Raw genomic sequence first — 20,571 nt, 5'->3', positions numbered from 1 at the left:
GTATGTTGTATTCATGCAATGATGTCCTCTTTTTATTTTTATTGTGCGAGAGTTGTGGAAAAATAAATAAATGGGTTTGGCTATTAATTATATTTTTAATCTTATTTCTATTGTTGGTTTTTCTTTTTTACATTTACTTTAGCAGTTTAATGTAATAATAATAAACAAAAAAATACATTTACATTACATTTCACCCCATGATTTTACGTCACCGTGAACACAGAACTACTTCCGAGTCACACGAAAGGTTGTTGCGGTCGCCATGTTGCTGAATGAAATTAGCTCCAAAACATTAAGTAGCCGCTAGCAATATCTTTATTTTATTCAGTCATATAGTGACTCCTGTTACATCAAATACTTATGTGTAAATATGACTTAGAACATTAAGAAACACAGCAAAACTCCTTACTCTGTAAGTACATTTCCTTTGTGTTTTTATATTGCAAATATGTTCCGATAGCATGAAACAAGCTAACATACAGGGCACTAGCTAGCACGCGCCTGGAGCAGGGTTATTGTTTCCAAAAGTGAGAAAATAGCCCTATACGAAGCCCCGTTGTTTATTTTGATGTTTTTCTTACTTGTATAAGGTTGTTGGGGTTGCATACATATTTCTGACTCGTTCTGCAATATGTTTGAATCTATCATGTAGCGGAGTTAGCTGATGTTACAACCTAGATCGATACATAAAACGGCAACGCCATGTCAAATGAATAAAATAATGATCATCTGTATTCTGCTATTCACATCATTTGATATTGATCTAATCTGGACGAAAGTGTTAATGAGTGCAACTGTTATTCCTGTTATTCTGTAGATTCATACCAGACACTGTACATTTACAGTATTATTAATACATGATATTCAGCGGCACTGTAGCCGCTTTGTCTCGGTACCCCAAGAAAGAACGCATCTCTTGTCAATAAAATGCATTGTACTTCAACTTTTCATTTATTATGACGTTGCAAAAAGTTTTAATCGCGCTGTTAAGTAATTGATTGTTATTTAGTTTAACATTAGTGTCAAGGGACAATTAAATATGTTATGGCTGAACAATTGCAGTCGAGTGAAAAATCGCCATTTGAATGGTCACAATCAAATCGTAAAGGCTTCATGTATATCGGGGATTTCATGTCATGAGTAAATATAAATATCCATCCAGGTCTAATTATGTATTTAATCTGTTGTCCCTGTAGTTCAGAGACCGCTCTAAATATGTTCAGAAATGCCTGATCCTTGAATTATTTCAGCGTTTGTTATTCAGTCTTCTCTCAAATGTTATTCAACTGTTGAAAAAAACGACTGAAATTATTTTTCACAAACAAAACGTATTGGAAATCAACAAATCACAACTGTAATATTTGGCAGAAGAAAATAAATTGTTCTTTTTTTTTATCTCCACAATGGTTCTGCCCACAGGTATGTTTAATCATTGGTCCTATCACCTCTGAAGACAATGTGACAATATTGAATAGTGAGAACAATGTCGTGTTTGGAACAAATGAATGTTGGAAATATATATTTTTTCACATAATTTGGAAAATATGTCTAATATTTGATGACGTGACCAAATTTTTGTTTGTTTTTGTTTTCCCTGCAGTTTTGAATATTCTGCGTAACAACATCACGCAATGCACCATGGAACTGGATCACAGAATATTCAACGACAACTTCAGAGATCAAAGTCAGCCAGTGGATCTGAGGCTGAGGACACGTCGCAGCAGCAGCCACAGCAGCCTGTCATGGCAACTACACAACAGCAGGCTACACCTAACCTCCCTCAATCTCCTGTGACCACATTTACCTCTGCTGCCAGCCCTTCAGCCCCCCAGTCACCCAATTATCAGATTATCATGAGCCGAAGTCCAGTTACTGGCCAGAACATGAACATCACTTTACAAAATGTGGGACAGATGGTGACTGGAAACCAACAAATTACTCTTACCCCTGTCCCTCTTCAAAACCCTGCATCCCCCGGTTTTCAGCACACTACGCCACAGTGGAGGTTTGAGCCCGGCCCTTCCTCCTACATCCAGGTCACTTCACCTGTGCCTCAGCCCATTCCTCCGCAAAGTCCTACGCAGCACAGCCCAGTCACAGGAGTGACAAGGCCAGGAGCTCCTGCAACAGCTCTAAATGTGTGTGCACAGAGCCCCACTCGCTTTGTTGAAACTGGTATGTTAGTGCGACAGATCAATTTAAGTAGTCCTTCTGGAGGTACACACTTTGTGTATCAGGATGGGACTGGACTGGCTCAGATTGCCCCAGCAGGACAAGTACAGCTGGCCACACCAGCTACACCTGGCTCGGTGAGGGAGCGGCGCCTCTCTCAGCCGCATTCACAGACTGGAGGCACCATCCACCACCTGGGACCTCAAAGTCCTGTGACCACAGGCGGTTCTCTTCCCACTCTGGGCAGCCCTGGTCACATTACCACTTCGAATCTACCTCCACAGATCAGCAATATCATACAAGGACAGCTGGCTCGCCCCATGATATTTGACAAGACCCAACAGGGTTTAATTGCTGGAGTAGGAACCACAGTAGCACCATCTTTCAGTATACCCACTTCTAGTGCATCATCAATCCCTTCCCTATCCACTCCATCACAAGGTGTTTCAAACAATCCTCTGGCATCCAGCAGCATGTCAGTGGGCACTGTCAAGAAGCAGGCCCCTAAAAAGTTGGAGGAAATCGCACCTTCTACTCCTGAGATTGCTCAACTGAGGAAGCAGTGCTTGGAGCATCACACAAAGAAAATGGAGAACTTGAAGGACGTTTTTAAAGAATATCTGATTGAGTTATTCTTTCTCCAGCATCTGCAGGGAAATATGATGGACTACTTAGCCTTCAAGAAAAAGCCCTGTGTTCCTTTGTACACGTACCTAAGACAGAACGACTTGGACATTGAGGATGAGGAGGAAGACGAAGAGCAGTCCGAAGTCATTAATGATGAGGTATTTCATTTGGTCGATTTACCCATTTCGTGTTTACAAATCTTTTATACTTTTGTTTGTTTCAGGTGAAGGTCGTCACTGGAAAGGACGGGCAAGCAGTAACGCCAGTTGCCATAGCAACACAGCTTCCTCCCAACGTTTCAGCAGCCTTCTCTACACAGCAGCAGTTTCAGGTGTTAAAAATCTTTGGATTCAGAAGTTATTGATCTGATTGATACATTCATGTTGTATGTTTCTAAACTACAAGATTATTGTGCACAGGGAGCAGCTGTTGGAAGCATTTCTAATTCTGGAGACATGGATGCCTTTAAGAGGCAGCAGGCCATGGTGCAAGCAGGTAGGGCAAGGGTTGTTGACTCCTGTGTCTCTTGGTGCTATGTTTCCCTCCCCGTTTGCTTTTTTTGTTTCTTTTGTTTCCTTCCCTCTAATTGCTTCTGCTTTTAGAATTTTGGCATCCTGTATTAGCGTTCAATGTTGAAGTCTTAACCGGAGGAAGGAGAGGTGGCCTGTCTGGTCTTGAGAAGGTCATTGCCTTATGCCTAGTGCTTTCTTCCGTTTTGAGGGTATTGTGTGTTTTAAATCCCAGATCAGGCTAAGAGGTCCCGGATTGACGTTGGTCGCCATGGGCTGATTTTCCAGCATCCTGGTGTACCTTTAGGATCACCTGGCGTTCCACTTCAGCAGCTTATGCCGACTGCGCAAGGTAGGAGTGCTACAACCAGGTCGTTCTTTGTTCTGTCCGATGCTGCTGGACATTTGCCCCCCAAATCTAAGGACGATCACAAAACTGAATCACAGACAGACTCCCTGCAGCATCAGCAGACGAGACCCACAAAAGCTTGGGAGTTCTCAGCAGACCAGAGGAAATTCAGGCTTAGTTCTACCAACAGAATAAATTGGGATGAAGACAATTCCAGTCTGAAGAAGAGTAGCCACTCAATGGGAAGATGCCATGTCCTGTTATTTTGTTTTATTTTTTTCTATTGATCATCTGCGTTTTCCATGTCTTCTTTCTGACGTCTGCTTTCTTACTATTCCTAATTTGGACAGACCCCTCATACTACAGATTTTTTTTGGAGCTGGATCACTTTATGGATCACTTTATGGAAACTTTGTGGAAAAAATGTACTCTGATGGGTATATAATTTTTCCATTTTTGTGGAATGACAAATATAATTTTGTTTTTTCATTGTCATCCATTCACTGCTCATTTTGTCTTCTACTTTACGATATTAGCCAGGATTCAAAGTCTTCATCTTGCATCTGTCTCCCATTTTGTGGAGTCTTCCATGTTTAGTTTGTCTTCTTCATGTTGTTCATGGCATTTTGTTCTGACTTGGCTTCTTTCCCTCAGTCTAAGTAGGCGGGGAAACATGTGGAGGAGTTGTTCACGGCACAGGGTTTTGGATTGTGGTGGTTGGGTGAGTCAGGGCTGTTGGCGTCTAGGCCAGGTGAAGTGACGTTGAGGGAGGTAAGGCAGGCGCTGCTTTAGTGTGCCCAGCTCCGCTCAGGCTTGCTGTCTGCAAGACCCCATGTGTGCTCTTCTGCCACCTCTGTGCTCTGTTGCTTTGTTGGGCATTTAGATGCCTTGGTCCTGCTACATTGCTTCATGCATGCTGAACGTATGGTCTTTTATGTCAGCTTTGTGTTTTTATTTCCCCTTTCTTCTCCCTGTCTCTGTTAATTGTGCCATTTTCCTATGAATCATGACTATTTCCTCCTCTTGAAATGCCTACCTTATTGCATGTATAGTTTTTGATGTTGAATTACATTTTCTCAACATTTAAAATGCAATATTTTGGTTTTGCATTAATCAAAGTAGACTTTTATTTGAAATTGTGTAGATAATCATATTAATTTAATTTCTTCTGTAACCATTGCTGTATGAGTTCCATTAATTTTTGCTCGGATCATCAGAAACTAGTACTTTGCTGTTTATTCATATAGTATTCATACCTACTTCATTAAAGCAACATCCTGAGGAGCTCCATTAGCTTCAGTCCATGTACTGTTATCTCCAATTACTTACCTAAAATTATATAGAGGGATCAGTGAAACATCAGTAAACCTTTTTATGTTATAACGCAGAAAGATGCACAACACCATTTCTGTACAATATTACGGATTGCTGATTTTATCTCTTTGTGTTGCTCTTTACCACCCCTATTTTCCCTATGATTTTATTACTCATATATAGGAGGGATGCCACCTATTCCACAAGCTGTCCAGATTGCAGGGCAGAAGCAGAATCAGCAGCAATATGACCCATCTAAAGGACCCCCTGTGCAAAATGCTGCGAGTTTGCATACACCACCACCACAGCTCCCTAGCAGGTTACCTCAGGGGACCCTCCCAATGGCAGGGCTGCCTTTGGCGCTCTCCGGGCAGGCTCAGTTGGTGGATGGGACAGCACCGCCCGGTGCTCAGCTGCAGGTGAAGGTGCAGGCCAGTGGAGCCATCCTGGCACAGGTTAATCCACACGCTCAGCTCCAAGCCCAGCTCCAGCAGCAATTGCAGCATCTGCAGATGCAGCCTGGGCAACAACAGTCCCAAGCAATGCTACAACCAGGGCAGGCAGTAAGTTAGAACAACACAAACCTTGTTTAAATTGTTAACATCACTATCTACATTTGCTTAAACATTAAACTGTTCTTTCTTAGACTGTGGCTCTCGCTCGTCCTGCCACAGAACCCAATCAAGTCCAGAGGATCATGACCAACTCGATGCCCAATGCATCTCCTCTGTCAAACACTGTTCCTGGGTCTCATAATGCAGTTACTGCTCGACCACTCGGCTGTAACATGAACCCGAGCTCCCAGTCCAAACTCACTGGGACCAACGGCATTTCATCAGTGAAATTGGGAGGGTTTTGTCAAAATGCTTCTATGCAGACATCACAAGATGGTTCTCAAGATAAGCATATTGAACAGGCCAAACTGGTAAGCTCACTTTAAAGACCAAACCATCAAGGGGAGTATGCTGATTTACTGCCATTACCGTCTTTCAGGAAAGTCAGTTGCATCAGCGCATCTCTGAATTGAGGAAGGAGGGACGATGGTCTGCGAGTAGGCTCCCGAAACTGGTGGAGGCCACGCGACCAAAGTCCCACTGGGATTATCTACTGGATGAAATGCAGTGGATGGCAGCTGATTTTGCCCAGGAAAGAAGATGGAAAGAAGCTGCTGCTAAGAAAGTAAGATGTTCATTTATAAATAACTAAAATGAAAAAAATAAAAAATAAATAAACAAACCAAAAAAATAATTGAATATTTTGTATTGTCACAACAGCTGGTTCGCACTTGTGCAAGGTACCATCAGGAGCAAAAGAAAAGTGAAGAAAGATCAAAGAATGAACAAGAGATTCACCTTCGTCACATTGCCAGCACTATTGCCAGAGAAGTAGAATTTTTCTGGTCAAACATTGAGCAGGTAGATTTTAATATCATTAAAACTGACTTATTACAAGTGAGATTGTTGTTTTATATATATATTCTTGACTGCAGGTTGTGGAAGTTAAACTTCAGTTTCAAATGTACGACAAAAGGCTTAAAGCTTTAAAACTACAAAGTATGACGGCAACAGGTACACTTGGGAAAGACTGCTGCTATTTATTGTGTTTTGTTGTTGGGTGTTTTTTAATTTTTTTTAAATTTGACAAAACTGTTGCCTTTTCATTTTGCAGCATCTGGTCAACCCACTGGAGAAAAAGCTGATAAAGAGGTAGAAAGATAAACCCTGAGGATTCCTTTGCCTGTTGAAGAATTCTTAACAATGTTTTTTTATTTTTTTTATTTTTAGGAAATGGCCTCTCCAGGTCGTAAAAGAAAGTTAAGTGCATCTTTGACAGAAGAGGATGGTAAGGAATCACATTTTAATTTAATTATGCAACATAAAAGAATGTAGTTTGTTCTAACGATGTATATTATTTTTAAAGTTGCAGATGAAGAGAGCACTATGGAGGAAGAGGAGGCCATGGAGGGGGAGACAGACCAGAAAACAGAATTAGTTGATCTGGTCAAAGATGGTATGTGCTGTTTATTGATCTAATCTTGGCACATTGATCAGGTTTTTGTTGTTATGCTTACCTCCATTATATATGTTTATTTCAGCGGAGATACCATTAGATTCTTTGGTAAAGCAATATGCTGGTGCATATGCTGATGGCTTTGAGTGGCCACAGCCCAGTCCTCATAAGGATGAAGACGACACAGAGCCTGAAGGTGTGTTCCTCTTCACCAATGCTAAACCACTTCTGTGGCTAAACTAATCTATTGACACATTTTGTAGAAACTGAATGTGAGGAGGGCAGTCCACCTGAGGCAGTGGTAATTGACTCCTTGCTGAGTGTGGAGCAGTTTCGCGGCGGTGACAAAGCCACAGCCTCCAACTCTGATGGCAAAGCGGCCAAAGACATTGCTGAAGTAGCTGCTGCCACGGAGCTTCTCCTGCCCAAAGGCAGTTTGAGGACCACTACTTCTGTAAGACATGCAGATTAAATGTAAATGTTGCAATAGTGCACTTTTTAATTGCATCCTGTGCTTTAGGCCCGCAGCCTGGCTCCCATGCTATTGCATGGGTCTCTGCGAGAATATCAGCAAATAGGTGTTGACTGGCTGGTCAGTTTGTACAAAAAACGTCTCAATGGTATCCTGGCCGATGAGGCTGGCCTCGGCAAAACTGTACAAACTGTTGCCTACATGGCTCACCTGGCCGGCCAAGAAGGTAAGCTCGAAGTTATTACATTTTTGATATATATATTCGGATCATCACTGCATTGACCAACCCTGGACTAACCCAGTGCATCCATTTTATAGTAAATGAACTCACTGACTTCTGAGCCTATGCAGGAAATATGGAACATGGAACATTATTTTAGTGTCCAAAATGAATAAATGATTAATTTTGCAACATTTTGTCATTTTATACATTCTTACTTTCTCCAGGCATATGGGGTCCTCACCTTATTGTGGTAAGAACAAACAAGTTACTGAGTTGGGAGGTTGAGTTCAAACGTTGGTGTCCTGGGCTGAAGATCCTCCTGTACCTTGGTAACAGACAAGAGCGTCGATCTTTAAGAAAGGTAGGTTATTTCTGTTTCAACATTGAAACAGTAGAGTTTCATATGAAGCTTAAATTATGGACTGTCTTTTGCAGTGGTGGGGTGAGAGCAACAGTTTCCATGTCTGTCTGACATCATACAAGCTGCTAATGGCCGATCAGAGCCACTTTCTGAGGAGAAAATGGAAACATGTTGTTTTAGACGAGGTTCAGCTCATCAAAAACATGACTCAGAAACACTGGGAAAGAATATTTTCTATTAAAAGGTAAGCGGTGTTCTGCAGCTCACTGTGATTTTCAGTATAATATAAATTGAAAATGGAAACTGCTTTGCTTTTTTTTATATACGTGAAACAAAACACTCAACAAAAAGAAAAACAAATGTTTCTTCATAAGTAGAAGCTAAACACACAATACTTTTAGTTTGAATGCATACTGTACATCATTTTTGTGAAATCTTTTTTTAATCAGTGATCAAAGGATCCTCCTCATCAACACTCCTTTACAAAATACGCTGAAGGAGCTTTGGACCATGATCCACTTTCTTTTGCCGGGAATCACAAGGCCGTACTCAGACTTCCCAGTGAAGGCAGGCACGGACCAAAACCAGGACTACTGCCACAAACTGGTCATTCGATTGCACAGGGTGGGTTTTGTTGTCAGCAATGGATACAATAAATCAACAGATATCTCATATGCTTTGCTTTAAACGTAGATGATCCAGCCATTTATACTGAGGCGCTCAAAAAGAGACGTGGAAAAACAGCTGCCCAAGAAATACGAACATATCCTGAAGTGTCGCCTGTCCAGCAGACAGAAGAGCCTGTATGAGGACATTCTCACTCAGTCAAGGTCTATAGCATTTTAACTGGGATTTTAAAATCGATTGATATTTGTTTTATTTTGTCTACTTACACTCTTTTACACGCTTTTCTTCCATAATTAGAACCCAAGAAGCTCTAAAGACCGGCCACTTTGTGAGTGTGCTTCAAGTGCTGATGCAGTTGCAGCGAGTATGCAACCACCCTGAGCTGGTGTCACCCAGAGAGACCAAAAGCTCATTCTTCTTCTCAAATCTGCAACTCAACGTGCCCTCTTTGGTTCTGGGAGCATTACAGAAGGACGCAGACACGGTAAACACCTTCTCTGTAGAATATGCAGTACTTTCTTTTAGGAAAGGAAAGGACTTTATTTCTATAGCGCCTTTCACAGACCTGGTCAGAAAGCGCTTTACATGGGGCAATTTTGCATTCACTCCATACTCTGTGACTCTGTACATTTGAAATGTATTTTGAACCATGTGCATTCGTTTCAGGTTGCAGATCTGTCCATTTTTAATTTGATCAACAACGAGACCAAACTGACCCATTATCAGACAAAAGAGGCTGTTCCGAAACTAAAGCTCTCACAGCCGCTTATAGAAGAGCTCTACTCTGGCCCGGACCCACCTCCTCGACCAAAACCCTGTCCCATTAAACCAATGAGGTCAGCTGTCACAAGTCCAAGTATTTTTAATAAAAGGCTATTTCTAGTTTACTTACATACAATGAATGATTGCTCCTTAGATTGTTCCAGCCAGTTCCATATGGGACAAAGCCAGAAGGTCGCCTCGCTTCTTTTACAAGTACGGCCAACCAGCGTCCTGCCATGAACTCTGTCACTACGACATCCTCCTCCACAACAACCCAAGCAGCACAACCCAGGGGAAAATCCCCTGTCACCGCCGGAGCTACTACCCCTACCTCACATGGTAAGATCTCTCTAAAGGGACACAGAAAATGGCCATGCTGTGTGAACGGACTTTAAGCTGTGTCACCTCTGATAGTATTCCCAATAAGAGGTCGACTGATAGGGTTTTTCTGAGGCCGATGGATATTTTTGACCAATTTTTCCAAATGTCTTGTCTATAATCCTGTGTCATTGTTGATCTGTGACAGCAGGGGGCACTTTGTTATGGGCTTGGGGCTGATTTGTTCAGGACATTCATGTTTAGTTGGTACTTCAGAGGTAGCAGACTCCAAAACAAAAGAGGTTAAGTATCTATCTTGTATGGTCTGCAACATAAAATATATCAAATACGATCCAAGGTGTACAAACATGTGATCCGGAGGTATCGGCCTTTTATCAGCGTTAGATCGGCCAGTAGCCGATATTGTAAAATACTAAAATATTGGCCCGATATATCGGTCGCCCTCTACTCCCGCTTCCTCCCCTGTTGAATGGGCGCTTATTGTGTGTCACATTTGAAGTCATAGGATCATAGTAACGAACAAGCCCTTGCATATAATATACAACTGAAAAGGATATCACTGTGGTGCACACTATTACACATATTTATGAAATGGGTATTTTTTTAAACCGTATTTTAGCAAATATCACTTTAATCGCTGGAAATGTAAAGCCAACTAAAAGCTGCAGAGTTTCTGTCATGTCTTTGTTTTTGTTTTATTGCTGATGCTCTATTATCCTGCCTGCATATTTGAACCCAGTGATTCAGTAGATTATTGTAAAAAAAATGAATATTTACCGACCCTTGCCCCTAACATGTAGTGCCATGCCCAATTGCCTTGTACTTCACAGTGTTTGGAACAACTACTCAGAGAGCCCAGACTACCTCTTCCGTCTGCAACAGCAACAGCACTGCCGCCTCCACTGTATGCACCTCTGGGACCGGTGTGTCTGGGCAGCATGTGCTGGGGGCTACCCCTGTGCCTTTGGGCCAGACCTTGGCCAGTGCAGTCGTTGGGTCGATGGCTCCTATGAGCCAGCCTGGGGGCCCACAGGTGGCCAGGCCCACACTAGCCCCCAGCCATGCCCTCCAGCCAAACGTACTGTCCCAGAGGCTGGTTCTTACATCTCAGGCCCAGGCACGGTTGCCTAGTAAGTGGCCTCCCCTTCATCCCTTTCAGCATCTCCCCTCTCTGCCTCTGCACAGCAGTATGGGCTGCTCTGATCTGAGGTGTTTTTTTTTCTTGGGGCACTGCTGATATGTTTGTTTTGTGGCTAAAGCAATGGCACAATCACTGTAAACCATTACAACACAGATTATACAAAAACAAAATTTTCTTTAGTCTTAAGTCATATCAGCAGCATCTCCACAGCCTCAGGAGTTCCCCATTTCTTTCTTAAAACCTGCATGTTCACTATAAACTATATTATGTTACTTTACTGCACATACCACAGCAGTTTTTAACTTCAATGATTTTATCCTCTCCTTCTCTACAAAGCCTCTCCGCAAAGTTTACTAATATTCTTTATCTTGCTTTAGCCCATCTGCCGGACGAAAGCTACCTGAAGCTTTGATCCACTTTTTCGTTGCTAATGTGATATTATTTATAGCATGGGATTATGGTTCCACAGTTTGTGAACCCTGTCTTCCTCAAATGTGAACAGAAGCCTTTTCAAGTTCATAATGTGGAGAAGAAGGCCTTCCTTGTATTCTGCGTTAACTTTTATGTGTTTGTTTTCTTCCCTGTCTTTTTACATGTTTTATCATTTTTTATTACTTTTTTACCTAAGCATTAATTATGGCAAAAAAATGGAATTAAAAAGATTCTTTTTATAATCATTTCTAAAGATGTTTTTTTCTCCCACGTACATTCGCTGCACTCCCTGTTGTTTTAAGCGGTTTCTTTGACCCTGAAGGTTTATCATGTGTTCAGCTCCTGCTCTTGTGGAGGGCATTTATGCCTTTTTCACATATTAATACACCTTGGTTCTGCATGATTTCACCCCTTACACTAACTTTTATGTTTCTGTTGCACATGTAAATTAATGGTTAGCGTCATCAGTCGTTACTGTGGCTTCTGGCTGAATGCTTGTGTTTTTGTTTTGAAGGTGGAGATGTGGTGAAAATTGCCCAGCTTGCCAACATAGCAGGCAATCAGACTCGGATCCCTCAGCATGAGACCCCTGTTACCCTGCAGTTTCAGGGTACCAAATTTACATTGTCTCCTACTCAGCTCCGTCAACTCACCACAGGACAGCCTTTGCAGCTCCAAGGTACACTCGGTAATGTACTTCCCATTGTGGCGGTTTTATTAATTTACCCCATTTCATTATTTCTGTTCTTCATCCTTGCCACCTTTGTGTTGTTTGATGAAGTATTTAAACCCCATTGCTATAGTTTTTGTGTTTCTTATGTGATTTGAGCTTAAATTTGATGTTCCAGGTAATATCCTGCAAATCGTGTCAGCCCCGGGTCAGCAGATCATCAGGCCTCAAGGCTCTGTGGTGATGCAGACTGTGCCACAAACTGTAGCTGCCTCTAATGCTACAACCGCACCCGGCACCACGCAGCCCACTGCTTCACCACAGCAAGGTGCTTCTTCAAATAAAACAAATTTTTAGCTTACAAGAAGTTGTATTAGAATTATAGTGTCTTATTCTACTTTTTTTTTTAGCTTTGGGCGTTACTTCTAATGCAACAACGGCAGCGTCCACCAAGCTCACCACTTCAGTCAATTCTACTCCTCAGGTTTGTAATGTAGCTTGCCCTGACAATTGACTCTGTGCATAACATCAAATCATAACGACGCCGCCCAAGAAGCGATTTCCTGTTTCGAACCATCTTATTCATTAGTTCAGCAGTTCATTAGTTCAACTTTCTTTCTGCCTAACTATCAACAGACACTTAAAATGTGTTTATTTAATTATATTCTTGTAATGTTGCAAGTACCTGCTGAACTAATCAATGAGCCGAGCTGTGTGCTTTTGTTTTGGCGTGCTGGATCGAATCAGGATGTCACTTGAGTCAACTGTGAATAACTTTTAACAGTGGCTATAAAGTTAATAAGCCTTTTACCTCATGTTCAGGAGTCTTCAGAAGAGAAAAGCCAGCAGATGAAAGAGCGTTTGAGCCGCTTGTTTGAAGCCAATGAGCGGCGCTGCAGCCGTAGCGTGCTGTATGGTGCAGACTTGCTCCAGACCTGTACAGTGATGCCTGAGCCACGTCACACCGCACTGACCGCGGGCTGCTGGCGCTGGATGGGTCAGGAGAGCTGTGTGCGAGCAAAGACCTCCTCATTGGGAGCAACATCTGCACTGAAGTCATGTTTGTTGTCTGTCGAAGACCGCTTGGATGCTGTTAGGAAATCTGACAGAAGGTAAGAGCGTATTTACCAAACTTAAACCACATCAGCCGCACCAAAGATTCCTGTGTATTTACAAATGTATCTCTGCCCTAGGCTGGCGTGTGTGGTGCCCCCTGCTGTAGCCCCACCCCCTCAGATGTATGCGGTCAATCCAACCGTGCCGTTCCGCCTGCAACAGAAGTCTTTTCAGCGCCACCTACACGAGGCTGCGTCCTCGCACAGCGCCGACATCCAGCGCTTTGCACCGACACCACTCCTGCAGTTTCCCGATCTGCAGATGATGCAAATGGACTCAGGTTAGTTGGACTTTGCCATACCAGTAGTTTATACTTTCTTTTTGTTGACAACTAAAACACATGATCTTTAACGATACGGACGATGCTCTGCAGGTAAGCTGGAAGCGTTGGCCATTTTGCTTCAGAAGCTGAGGTCAGAGAACCGCCGCGTCCTCATCTTCACACAGATGGTCAAAATGCTGGACATCCTGGAGGCTTTTCTCGACCATAGACAGTTGACTTACGTGCGAGTGGATGAAAGCTTCACTCCTGATGAAAGACGGGTAAAATAGCCTTCTTTATTGTCCTCTATATTTACAGTAGTATAAATTTTTTTTCCCCTCTTACACCAGTACCTCCTGTCACTGGAAAGTACTGGTTTTCAAAGGGGATAAAATAAATTGCTTCTTTCCCTCCCTGCTGGACATTGTTCCTTTCAGGGCCTACAGATGAGCGCACATTTCTTTTCTTTGTTACCCCTTGTTTTGTAGTGTTTTCTTTTTCTTGTCTTTGAAGTACTTGTCCTGTTTCTCTCTGCAGGAGAATATGAAAAGATTTAACCGGAACAGGCAGGTGTTCTGCAGCATCCTGACCAACCGCTGCTGCTCCACAGTTGGTGCTGTGTTCGATGCAGACACCATCATCTTCTATGACACTGACCTAAACCCCAGTGTGGATCACCGCACGCAAGAGTGGTGTGACAAAATAGGCCGCTCAAAGGATGTTCACATTTACAGGTTTGTGCTGCAGCAACTTCCTGTTTGTCGATCATTTTAATCGATTTTCTCAGTCCAATCTCAAATGCCCTGGTTTAAAATGTTCTGTAGGTTGGAAAGTGGAAACTCAATTGAGGAGAAGCTGCTGAAGAGCGGCACCAAGGACCTGATCCGAGAGGTGGCTGCACAGGGCACAGACTACACTCTGGCTTTTCTAACACAGGTGAGACCTCCTGCTGACTTAGCAACCACAGCAGTTTGTATTTCATCCCTGGTGTTATGTACTGCAGTACTCTAACACTGTAATGTATTTGATAGCGGACAATCCAGGACCTGTTTGAGGTAGAGGCTGCGTCAGGAGAGAAAGTGGAGGAATTTGTAGTTCTTCATCAAGAACCATCCAACTCGGAGGCCATTTCTCCAAAAGTGGCACGACCGTACATTCAGGCGCTGCTCAGCATAAACGCAGACGAGTCACAAGAGGAAGAGCAGCAGATTGAAGCGGACGTGACGGAGTCGGCAGACGCAGAACAGGGTCCAGAGGCCCAAGTGGAGCCTGCTCAGATAGAGGAGCTGAACGCAGTTATGGAGCAGGTCAGTGACAACAAAATAAGACAAATATTTTCTCCTAATGATGCTGAAGTTTGCTTTTATCTCTTTTCTCAGCTCACTCCAATCGAAATGTACGCTCTGCATTACCTGGAGTACATCCACATCGGTGACAGTGAGACTGTTGTCAAGGTAATCACTTGTACTTGTACTATACTACTTTTTACATCTAGTAACTTGTTCATCTGACTAATCATCTTTTTGTTTTAGGAGCATTTAGAGTCATCTAAAAGAAGCTGGGAATTGCTCCAACTCCAAAAACTCAAAGATGAGGAGGAGGAAAGGCAGATGAGAGAAGACGATGAGGATCTCTTCACTTACACCCGAGAGGATGCGTACAACATGGTAGGGACTTCCCATAATCTGCTGGTCTTACAAAGGTGCGAGTTGTTAAACCAACATCCTCTCTGTCTGTTTTTCTTAACAGGAGTATGTATTTGATGCAGAAGATGGCCATACAGAAATTATGCCGGTAGATGCACATCACTTCTCTTTTGTGAAGTATTTTGCAGCGCTGCTTTGGTGTAGTAATCTTGAGGGCTGACTTTGTTCCACAGATATGGACACCTCCCACACCACCACAGGATGACAATGATATTTACATAGACTCTGTAATGTGTCTTATGTATGACCCAACACCGATGCCAGAGTCCAAACTTCCACCAATTTACATCCGCAAAGAGCACAAGCGTCTCAAGATGGACCCATCAGGTACTTTGGTTTTACTTCTTTGTAATATTTTATATGTTCAAACATTTTTTTCATATGTTCTGTGTCTTACACAGCAGCTGCCAGGAAAAAGAAAAAGGGCCATGGTGAGACTGTCATTCCTCCACGGTCTCTGTTTGAGAAGGCCAGCATGCTCAAAGTCCGACGTGATGGCAAAGACCAGAAGAAGAACTTCTCTCTCAAACAGCAAGCTCCTTTCGCCAAACCCCTGCCCTCGCTGGTTAAACCTGCCATGGAGAACAGCCAGGACAACCCTGAGTGGCTCATCAGTGAAGACTGGGCACTGCTTCAGGTACATGATCACTTTAGCTTACATTAGAGGTATTTGGATACACACATTTGGTAGAATTTGTGATGGTTGTAAATGTGTATCTGTCAAACCTCTGCAGACTGTGAAGCAACTGCTCGAGCTGCCTCTGAACCTGACGATCGTGTCTCCCGCGCACACGCCCAACTGGGACCTGGTCAGTGATGTGGTGAACTCCTGCAGTCGCATCTACCGCTCTCCCAAACAGTGTCGCAACCGCTACGAGAATGTCATTATCCCCAGAGAGGAGGGCAAGGTCAGACATGTTTTTATGACTCATTGATTTATTTTATTCCATATATTTTTTATCTCAATAACAAACATACATTTGACTAATTTCAGTTGATGTATGAAGCAAATCCCAAGAAAAAAACTAAAAGCATATACAAGGTAGCTTAAATTCTAAAACATTTCATACTTTAGCTTCTTTTTTTTCCTTTTTTTTTTAACTAATATGACTGTTGTTTTGTTTTAGTCAAAGAACAGTCGTCCTCTTCGAACATGTCAGATTTACACACAAGATGAACACGCAACACAAATTCAGCTCTATAACAGTCGCTTTGAGCTCATGAAAATTATTGCCAGCAAGAGGAGTCCACCGATCAAACCACTGTGAGTCTCCAGAACCATATCGCATTAACGTAGACAATATAATAGTTACTGTATTTCACACTGTATTATGTTTGTTTGTACAGCCTGGGAATGAACCCTTTTCAGAAGAATCCTAAACACGCCTCCGTTCTGGCCGAAAGGTTGGTTTACATTAACCCTTTTGTATGAACCTCCGTCTAAAATTACTTCTCACTTCTGTATTGTTGTTTCAGTGGGATCAGTTACGACAAGCCTTTGCCCCCCATTCAAGTTGCTTCACAACGCGCTGAAAGGATTGCCAAGGAGAAAAAGGTGAGTCATCGCTGATGCAGTTGTTACTTTATTAGTAATATCTATGTCGGCAGATTGTATTGATTTTTTTTTCTTCATATTTGTATATCCAGGCTCTTGCCGAGCAGCAGAAAGCCCAACAGGTGGTGCAACAAGCAGGAGGTCCTCAGGCCCAGGCAGCTCCAGGCCAGGCCTCAGTGGCAGCCCAGGTTCCTCAGGCTGTGGCTGTAGCAGGAGCCACTGCGGTGCCTAATGCCGCTGTGCTGGTATGGACCATCAGCTCATGTTGTCATCTTTTCATTACTCATATTGAGATCCATTGTGACGGATTGATATATTTTTACAGGCTGGAGCCATCAAAAATGCCACAGTGGGCACAACAATTCAAGCTGGTACGTTGAAACACATGTTTTTCATTACAGAGCTGCTGTAGTCCCAGCCTTTAATTTATTTATCCCTGTTTCATTCAGCCACTGTAGCGGGTAATGTGATTGTCAACACAGTAGCTGGAGTTGCTCCAAGTCCCTTCCAGGCCAACAAGCGCCTGGCATCTCCAGTCATACCCGGCACCCTGTCGGTGAGTCGTGAGTCTCTGCCACAGATTCCAATGAATTCTTCCCTTGAGTTTGCTCATTGTGTCTCTGTTGTAGCCTGCTGGAGCCGCGGGGGCCCAGGTTGTACATGCTCAGCAGAGGACTGTCACAGCAGCTGCTCCTGCTGAGGTGGTTGCTATAGCGACAGGGCAGGGTGTTCGAGCTGTTACCCCGGTGACAGCATCAGCTGTAGTTTCGACCACTTTGAGCCCGGTGCAGGCCCAGACCCGCCCACTGGTCCCTCAAGTCACTCAGAGTATGAGCAGAAAGTAAAATGTGTTTTCCTCGTGACTTGTGTGTCAGTTCTGACCATGTGTATTTGTCCAGCCACAGGAATGACACTGCCACAGGGCAAACCTCTCACTCAGGCCCATCTCCAGATGCTCAGGCAACAGCAGCTCCAGCAGCAGCAACAACAGGCTGCATCTCCTCAGATCAAAACGGTGGGGAAAACACAGGTACAACACGGCCCAGGGTCACAGTCTGTGTGCAGCTGTGTGTAGGGCTGAGATTAGGGCTCTGGACACTGTTCCTCGCTGATTAAATGTTAACATTGCAAATGTGTCTTCTTCAGGAGCTGCTGAAGATGCACAAACACAAGCTGCAACTCCAGCAGCAGCAGCAGGTGGCGGCGGCAGTGGCAGCGGCTCAGGGCCAACAGGCGGCAGCGGGCCAACAGTCAGCTCAGGTCCAGCCGGCTCAGACTCAGGCCAGTCCTCAGCTGACTGCTGTAGCTGCTGCGCGACCTGGGGCTGTGCTCACGGGGACCACTGTGGCCAACTTGCAGGTGGCCAGGCTGGTGAGGACCTCTGACAGCTCCCTAGAGCAGGAATGTTTACTTCTACAGGGATCTGAACCCAGTGTATTTCTTTAGACTCGGGTTCCAGCTCAAGGCCAGACCCAGGCAGCCCAGACGGCACAGGTGACCCTCACTAAGCCCCCTGTGGTGTCCGTCCCAGCTGTTGTGTCCTCTGCTGGTGTCACCACTCTTCCAGTCACTGTGGCAGGCATCAGTGTGGCCATAGGACAAGCACAGAAGACAGGTATTTGACATACTTTTAACACAGCTATTTCCTGTGTTATGCTTTGTGTAATGTTGTTGCTTCTCTGTCAGTAGGTGGTGCTGTGCTGACCCAGTCCTTCCCGCCGATGCAGGTGCAACAGCTGTTGCAGATGAAGAAACAGCAGCAGGCGGCTGTTCAGGCTGCTGCAGCCGCTCAACAGAAACAGCCGCAACAAAATCAGGCCACTGTCCAACAGAAGGTCTTTATCTCATAGGGGTTGTATTGTCTCATATTTAAAGGCATTGTGATGACGTCTATGTCTCTCTCAGATCGCCACACAGCAGGTGACGGTACAGGCTGCTTCTGCGGGGCAACAGCCACAGCAGAAAGTGACATACGCTGCCACCACACAGCTCCAGCCCGGCATCAAGACTCAGTTCTTCACCACATCCATCGCACAGGCCCAGAAACCTACCGGAGCTCAGCAAATACAGGTGCTTTTGCTCTCCATTACGATCTATATCACTCCACTGCAGCTGTTTCCATAGTAATGACTAGGTGATGGTAATGACAGGTAAAACAGCTTAAAAAGATAGATGACTGCTGCCCTTAAAAAAAGCAAATGGGCATAAATGAACAGTTTCAGTTTGTGTGACCATGGTATAAGTGGATTAAACAACTCTGAGCCGTGCATTAAACAGTTTCAACGCACTTCACGGAGGATCAACGGTACAACTGCAGCCAACTGTGGCATCAATGGGATTTGTTGTTATAATATTACTTTGTATTTTATTGCCACTTCCAGGTTAATATGTGTTTTTTTCTATATCACAGTTAAAACGCATAAAGCAAAGGAAGTTTCAAAGCTGTCAAAGGTGGACTGGGTTGTTTCGGGTTGAGGAGGTTCTGGATCTTTACGAAAGCCTCTGCTCTCGGTTTAACATCCTCAACCTAAATAAACCAGCCTTGTTGACGACTGGAAACTTCTTGTATGATAGTGAACTCCTGGACTACCGAGAGCCTACGTGATCTGCACAAAACGTAGCGCCATAAAAGTCTGACTGTTTACACTGTGCTTCAGATCCAGCCGCAGACGGTGGCCCTGACCCAGGCTACGCCCTCTGCCCCAGCCCAGGTGCAGATGATCCCCGCGGGGACGGCGACGGCGCAGGTTGTGCAGCAGAAGATTATCCAGCAACAGGTTGTCGCGGCAACAGCAGCATCACCCCAAATCCAGACTCCGCCTCCACACAGCCCCGCCCAGCAGCAGACTGCGCCCCCGTCCTCCACAGAGTCACCGGCGCAGCAGGCCGCTCAACCTCAACAAACCGCCAAGGGCCAGGCGCGACAGGGCAACATCCGCACCAAAACACCGGCTAAACCCAGCGGAGGGAACGCATAAACAAAATACATTATAGTTGTGTGCAGTACAGAAGTGACAGCAGGGCGTCTGATTATAATTGAAACTGAAATATTGAAAATTACCCTTATCTAATCTTACTACTATAAATGTAAGTATTTTTGGCAGACGAATCACTGCTAATTCTTCTGGAGGCTGTTCCTGTACCGAATCTTCATTGTCAAATTCTTATCGTTTGATCAATGTGGCATTAACAAATTGTCTAAATATATTTCTGCAGCTGCCCACGTTTGGAAAAAAAAAAATTCATGCCGAAAGGTGTGACAACCGAGACTGAGGCTGTGTTAGATTTAGTGTATCCATTCATAGTCCCTTCCCTTGTATGTATATTTTCTTTGTTGTCTTTAGAAACAGAATAATGCACGTTCCTTTAGCCCTCTGTTTTTTATTGCAGCAAACACACTGTAAACATGTACTTTAGTGTTTTTGTGTTTTCTCATAATTGTCTTTTTTATTAATGTCAAAGAAAATACCTGTACATATCAATGAAAAACATTTGTACTTGTAAAGTAGTTGTGTTTCCATTGGGTTTTTCAGCCTAATTGTAATAAAGTGTTTTGTTTTTATACACAGAAAACATTGTTTTTCATTAATATTTATCTTCAGTTTGATCATTAAATCCCTTGTAAGTAGTTTGGCTGGTTGATTCTTAATTGCACTGATGTCACACACAAATGATTCCCAATCTGTGGATTTGCGATGTCTCATTTAAAAAAGTAAAGTCCCTTAAAATAGACCAGATGGTGTAGGTTAGTGAAATGTGAAATGTTTTCAGGGGTTAAATGTGGGTCATACATTTCTGAATTTGCTCTGCTTTAGCCTCCCAACTTGACATTTCTCCTTTTATTGCTCTATTTTATCCATACTAGACTGTGCATGAGAGTGTTAATTAGTGTGAATAAATACAAGCAGCTTTTCACACCAGCAC

At 43.6% G+C, this 20,571-nt stretch overlaps 1 protein-coding gene across 9 annotated transcripts; it reads left to right on the top strand.

Annotated features, from left to right (window-relative positions):
* Positions 1–265: 265 nt before the first annotated feature.
* Positions 266–20,145, top strand: ep400 (E1A binding protein p400). Of its 9 annotated transcripts, none has more exons than XM_079578903.1 (53): positions 266–412; positions 1,601–2,957; positions 3,023–3,130; positions 3,219–3,294; positions 3,544–3,660; positions 5,155–5,534; positions 5,618–5,896; positions 5,965–6,150; positions 6,246–6,386; positions 6,461–6,539; positions 6,640–6,677; positions 6,756–6,813; positions 6,892–6,981; positions 7,067–7,177; positions 7,245–7,435; positions 7,502–7,679; positions 7,901–8,037; positions 8,112–8,281; positions 8,487–8,661; positions 8,731–8,867; positions 8,962–9,148; positions 9,331–9,500; positions 9,581–9,765; positions 10,596–10,895; positions 11,853–12,026; positions 12,187–12,336; positions 12,419–12,492; positions 12,831–13,120; positions 13,202–13,404; positions 13,498–13,667; positions 13,924–14,120; positions 14,211–14,322; positions 14,418–14,693; positions 14,766–14,840; positions 14,919–15,053; positions 15,136–15,180; positions 15,266–15,419; positions 15,497–15,729; positions 15,827–16,000; positions 16,087–16,134; positions 16,220–16,356; positions 16,440–16,496; positions 16,569–16,647; positions 16,740–16,892; positions 16,973–17,018; positions 17,097–17,203; positions 17,277–17,475; positions 17,547–17,677; positions 17,794–18,018; positions 18,094–18,262; positions 18,337–18,482; positions 18,553–18,717; positions 19,305–20,145. In XM_079578903.1, the coding sequence occupies exons 2-53, from the start codon at positions 1,632–1,634 to the stop codon at positions 19,623–19,625; spliced, it is 9,264 nt and encodes a 3,087-aa protein (XP_079435029.1). In that variant the 5' UTR covers positions 266–412; positions 1,601–1,631; the 3' UTR covers positions 19,626–20,145. The 9 variants fall into 9 exon arrangements, with proteins under 9 accessions (XP_079435029.1, XP_079435030.1, XP_079435031.1 ...); XM_079578904.1 differs by having other exon boundaries at positions 11,853–12,017; positions 15,494–15,729; positions 19,305–20,144; XM_079578905.1 differs by having other exon boundaries at positions 15,494–15,729; positions 17,547–17,662; positions 19,305–20,144.
* Positions 20,146–20,571: the final 426 nt, after the last annotated feature.

The sequence above is a fragment of the Gobius niger genome, assembly GCF_951799975.1.
Source record: "Gobius niger genome assembly, chromosome: 1".
In the NCBI taxonomy this organism is placed as follows: Eukaryota; Metazoa; Chordata; class Actinopteri; order Gobiiformes; family Gobiidae; genus Gobius; species Gobius niger.
Note: the sequence above shows the minus strand (reverse complement) of the source record. Positions and strands in the feature narration are given on the sequence as shown.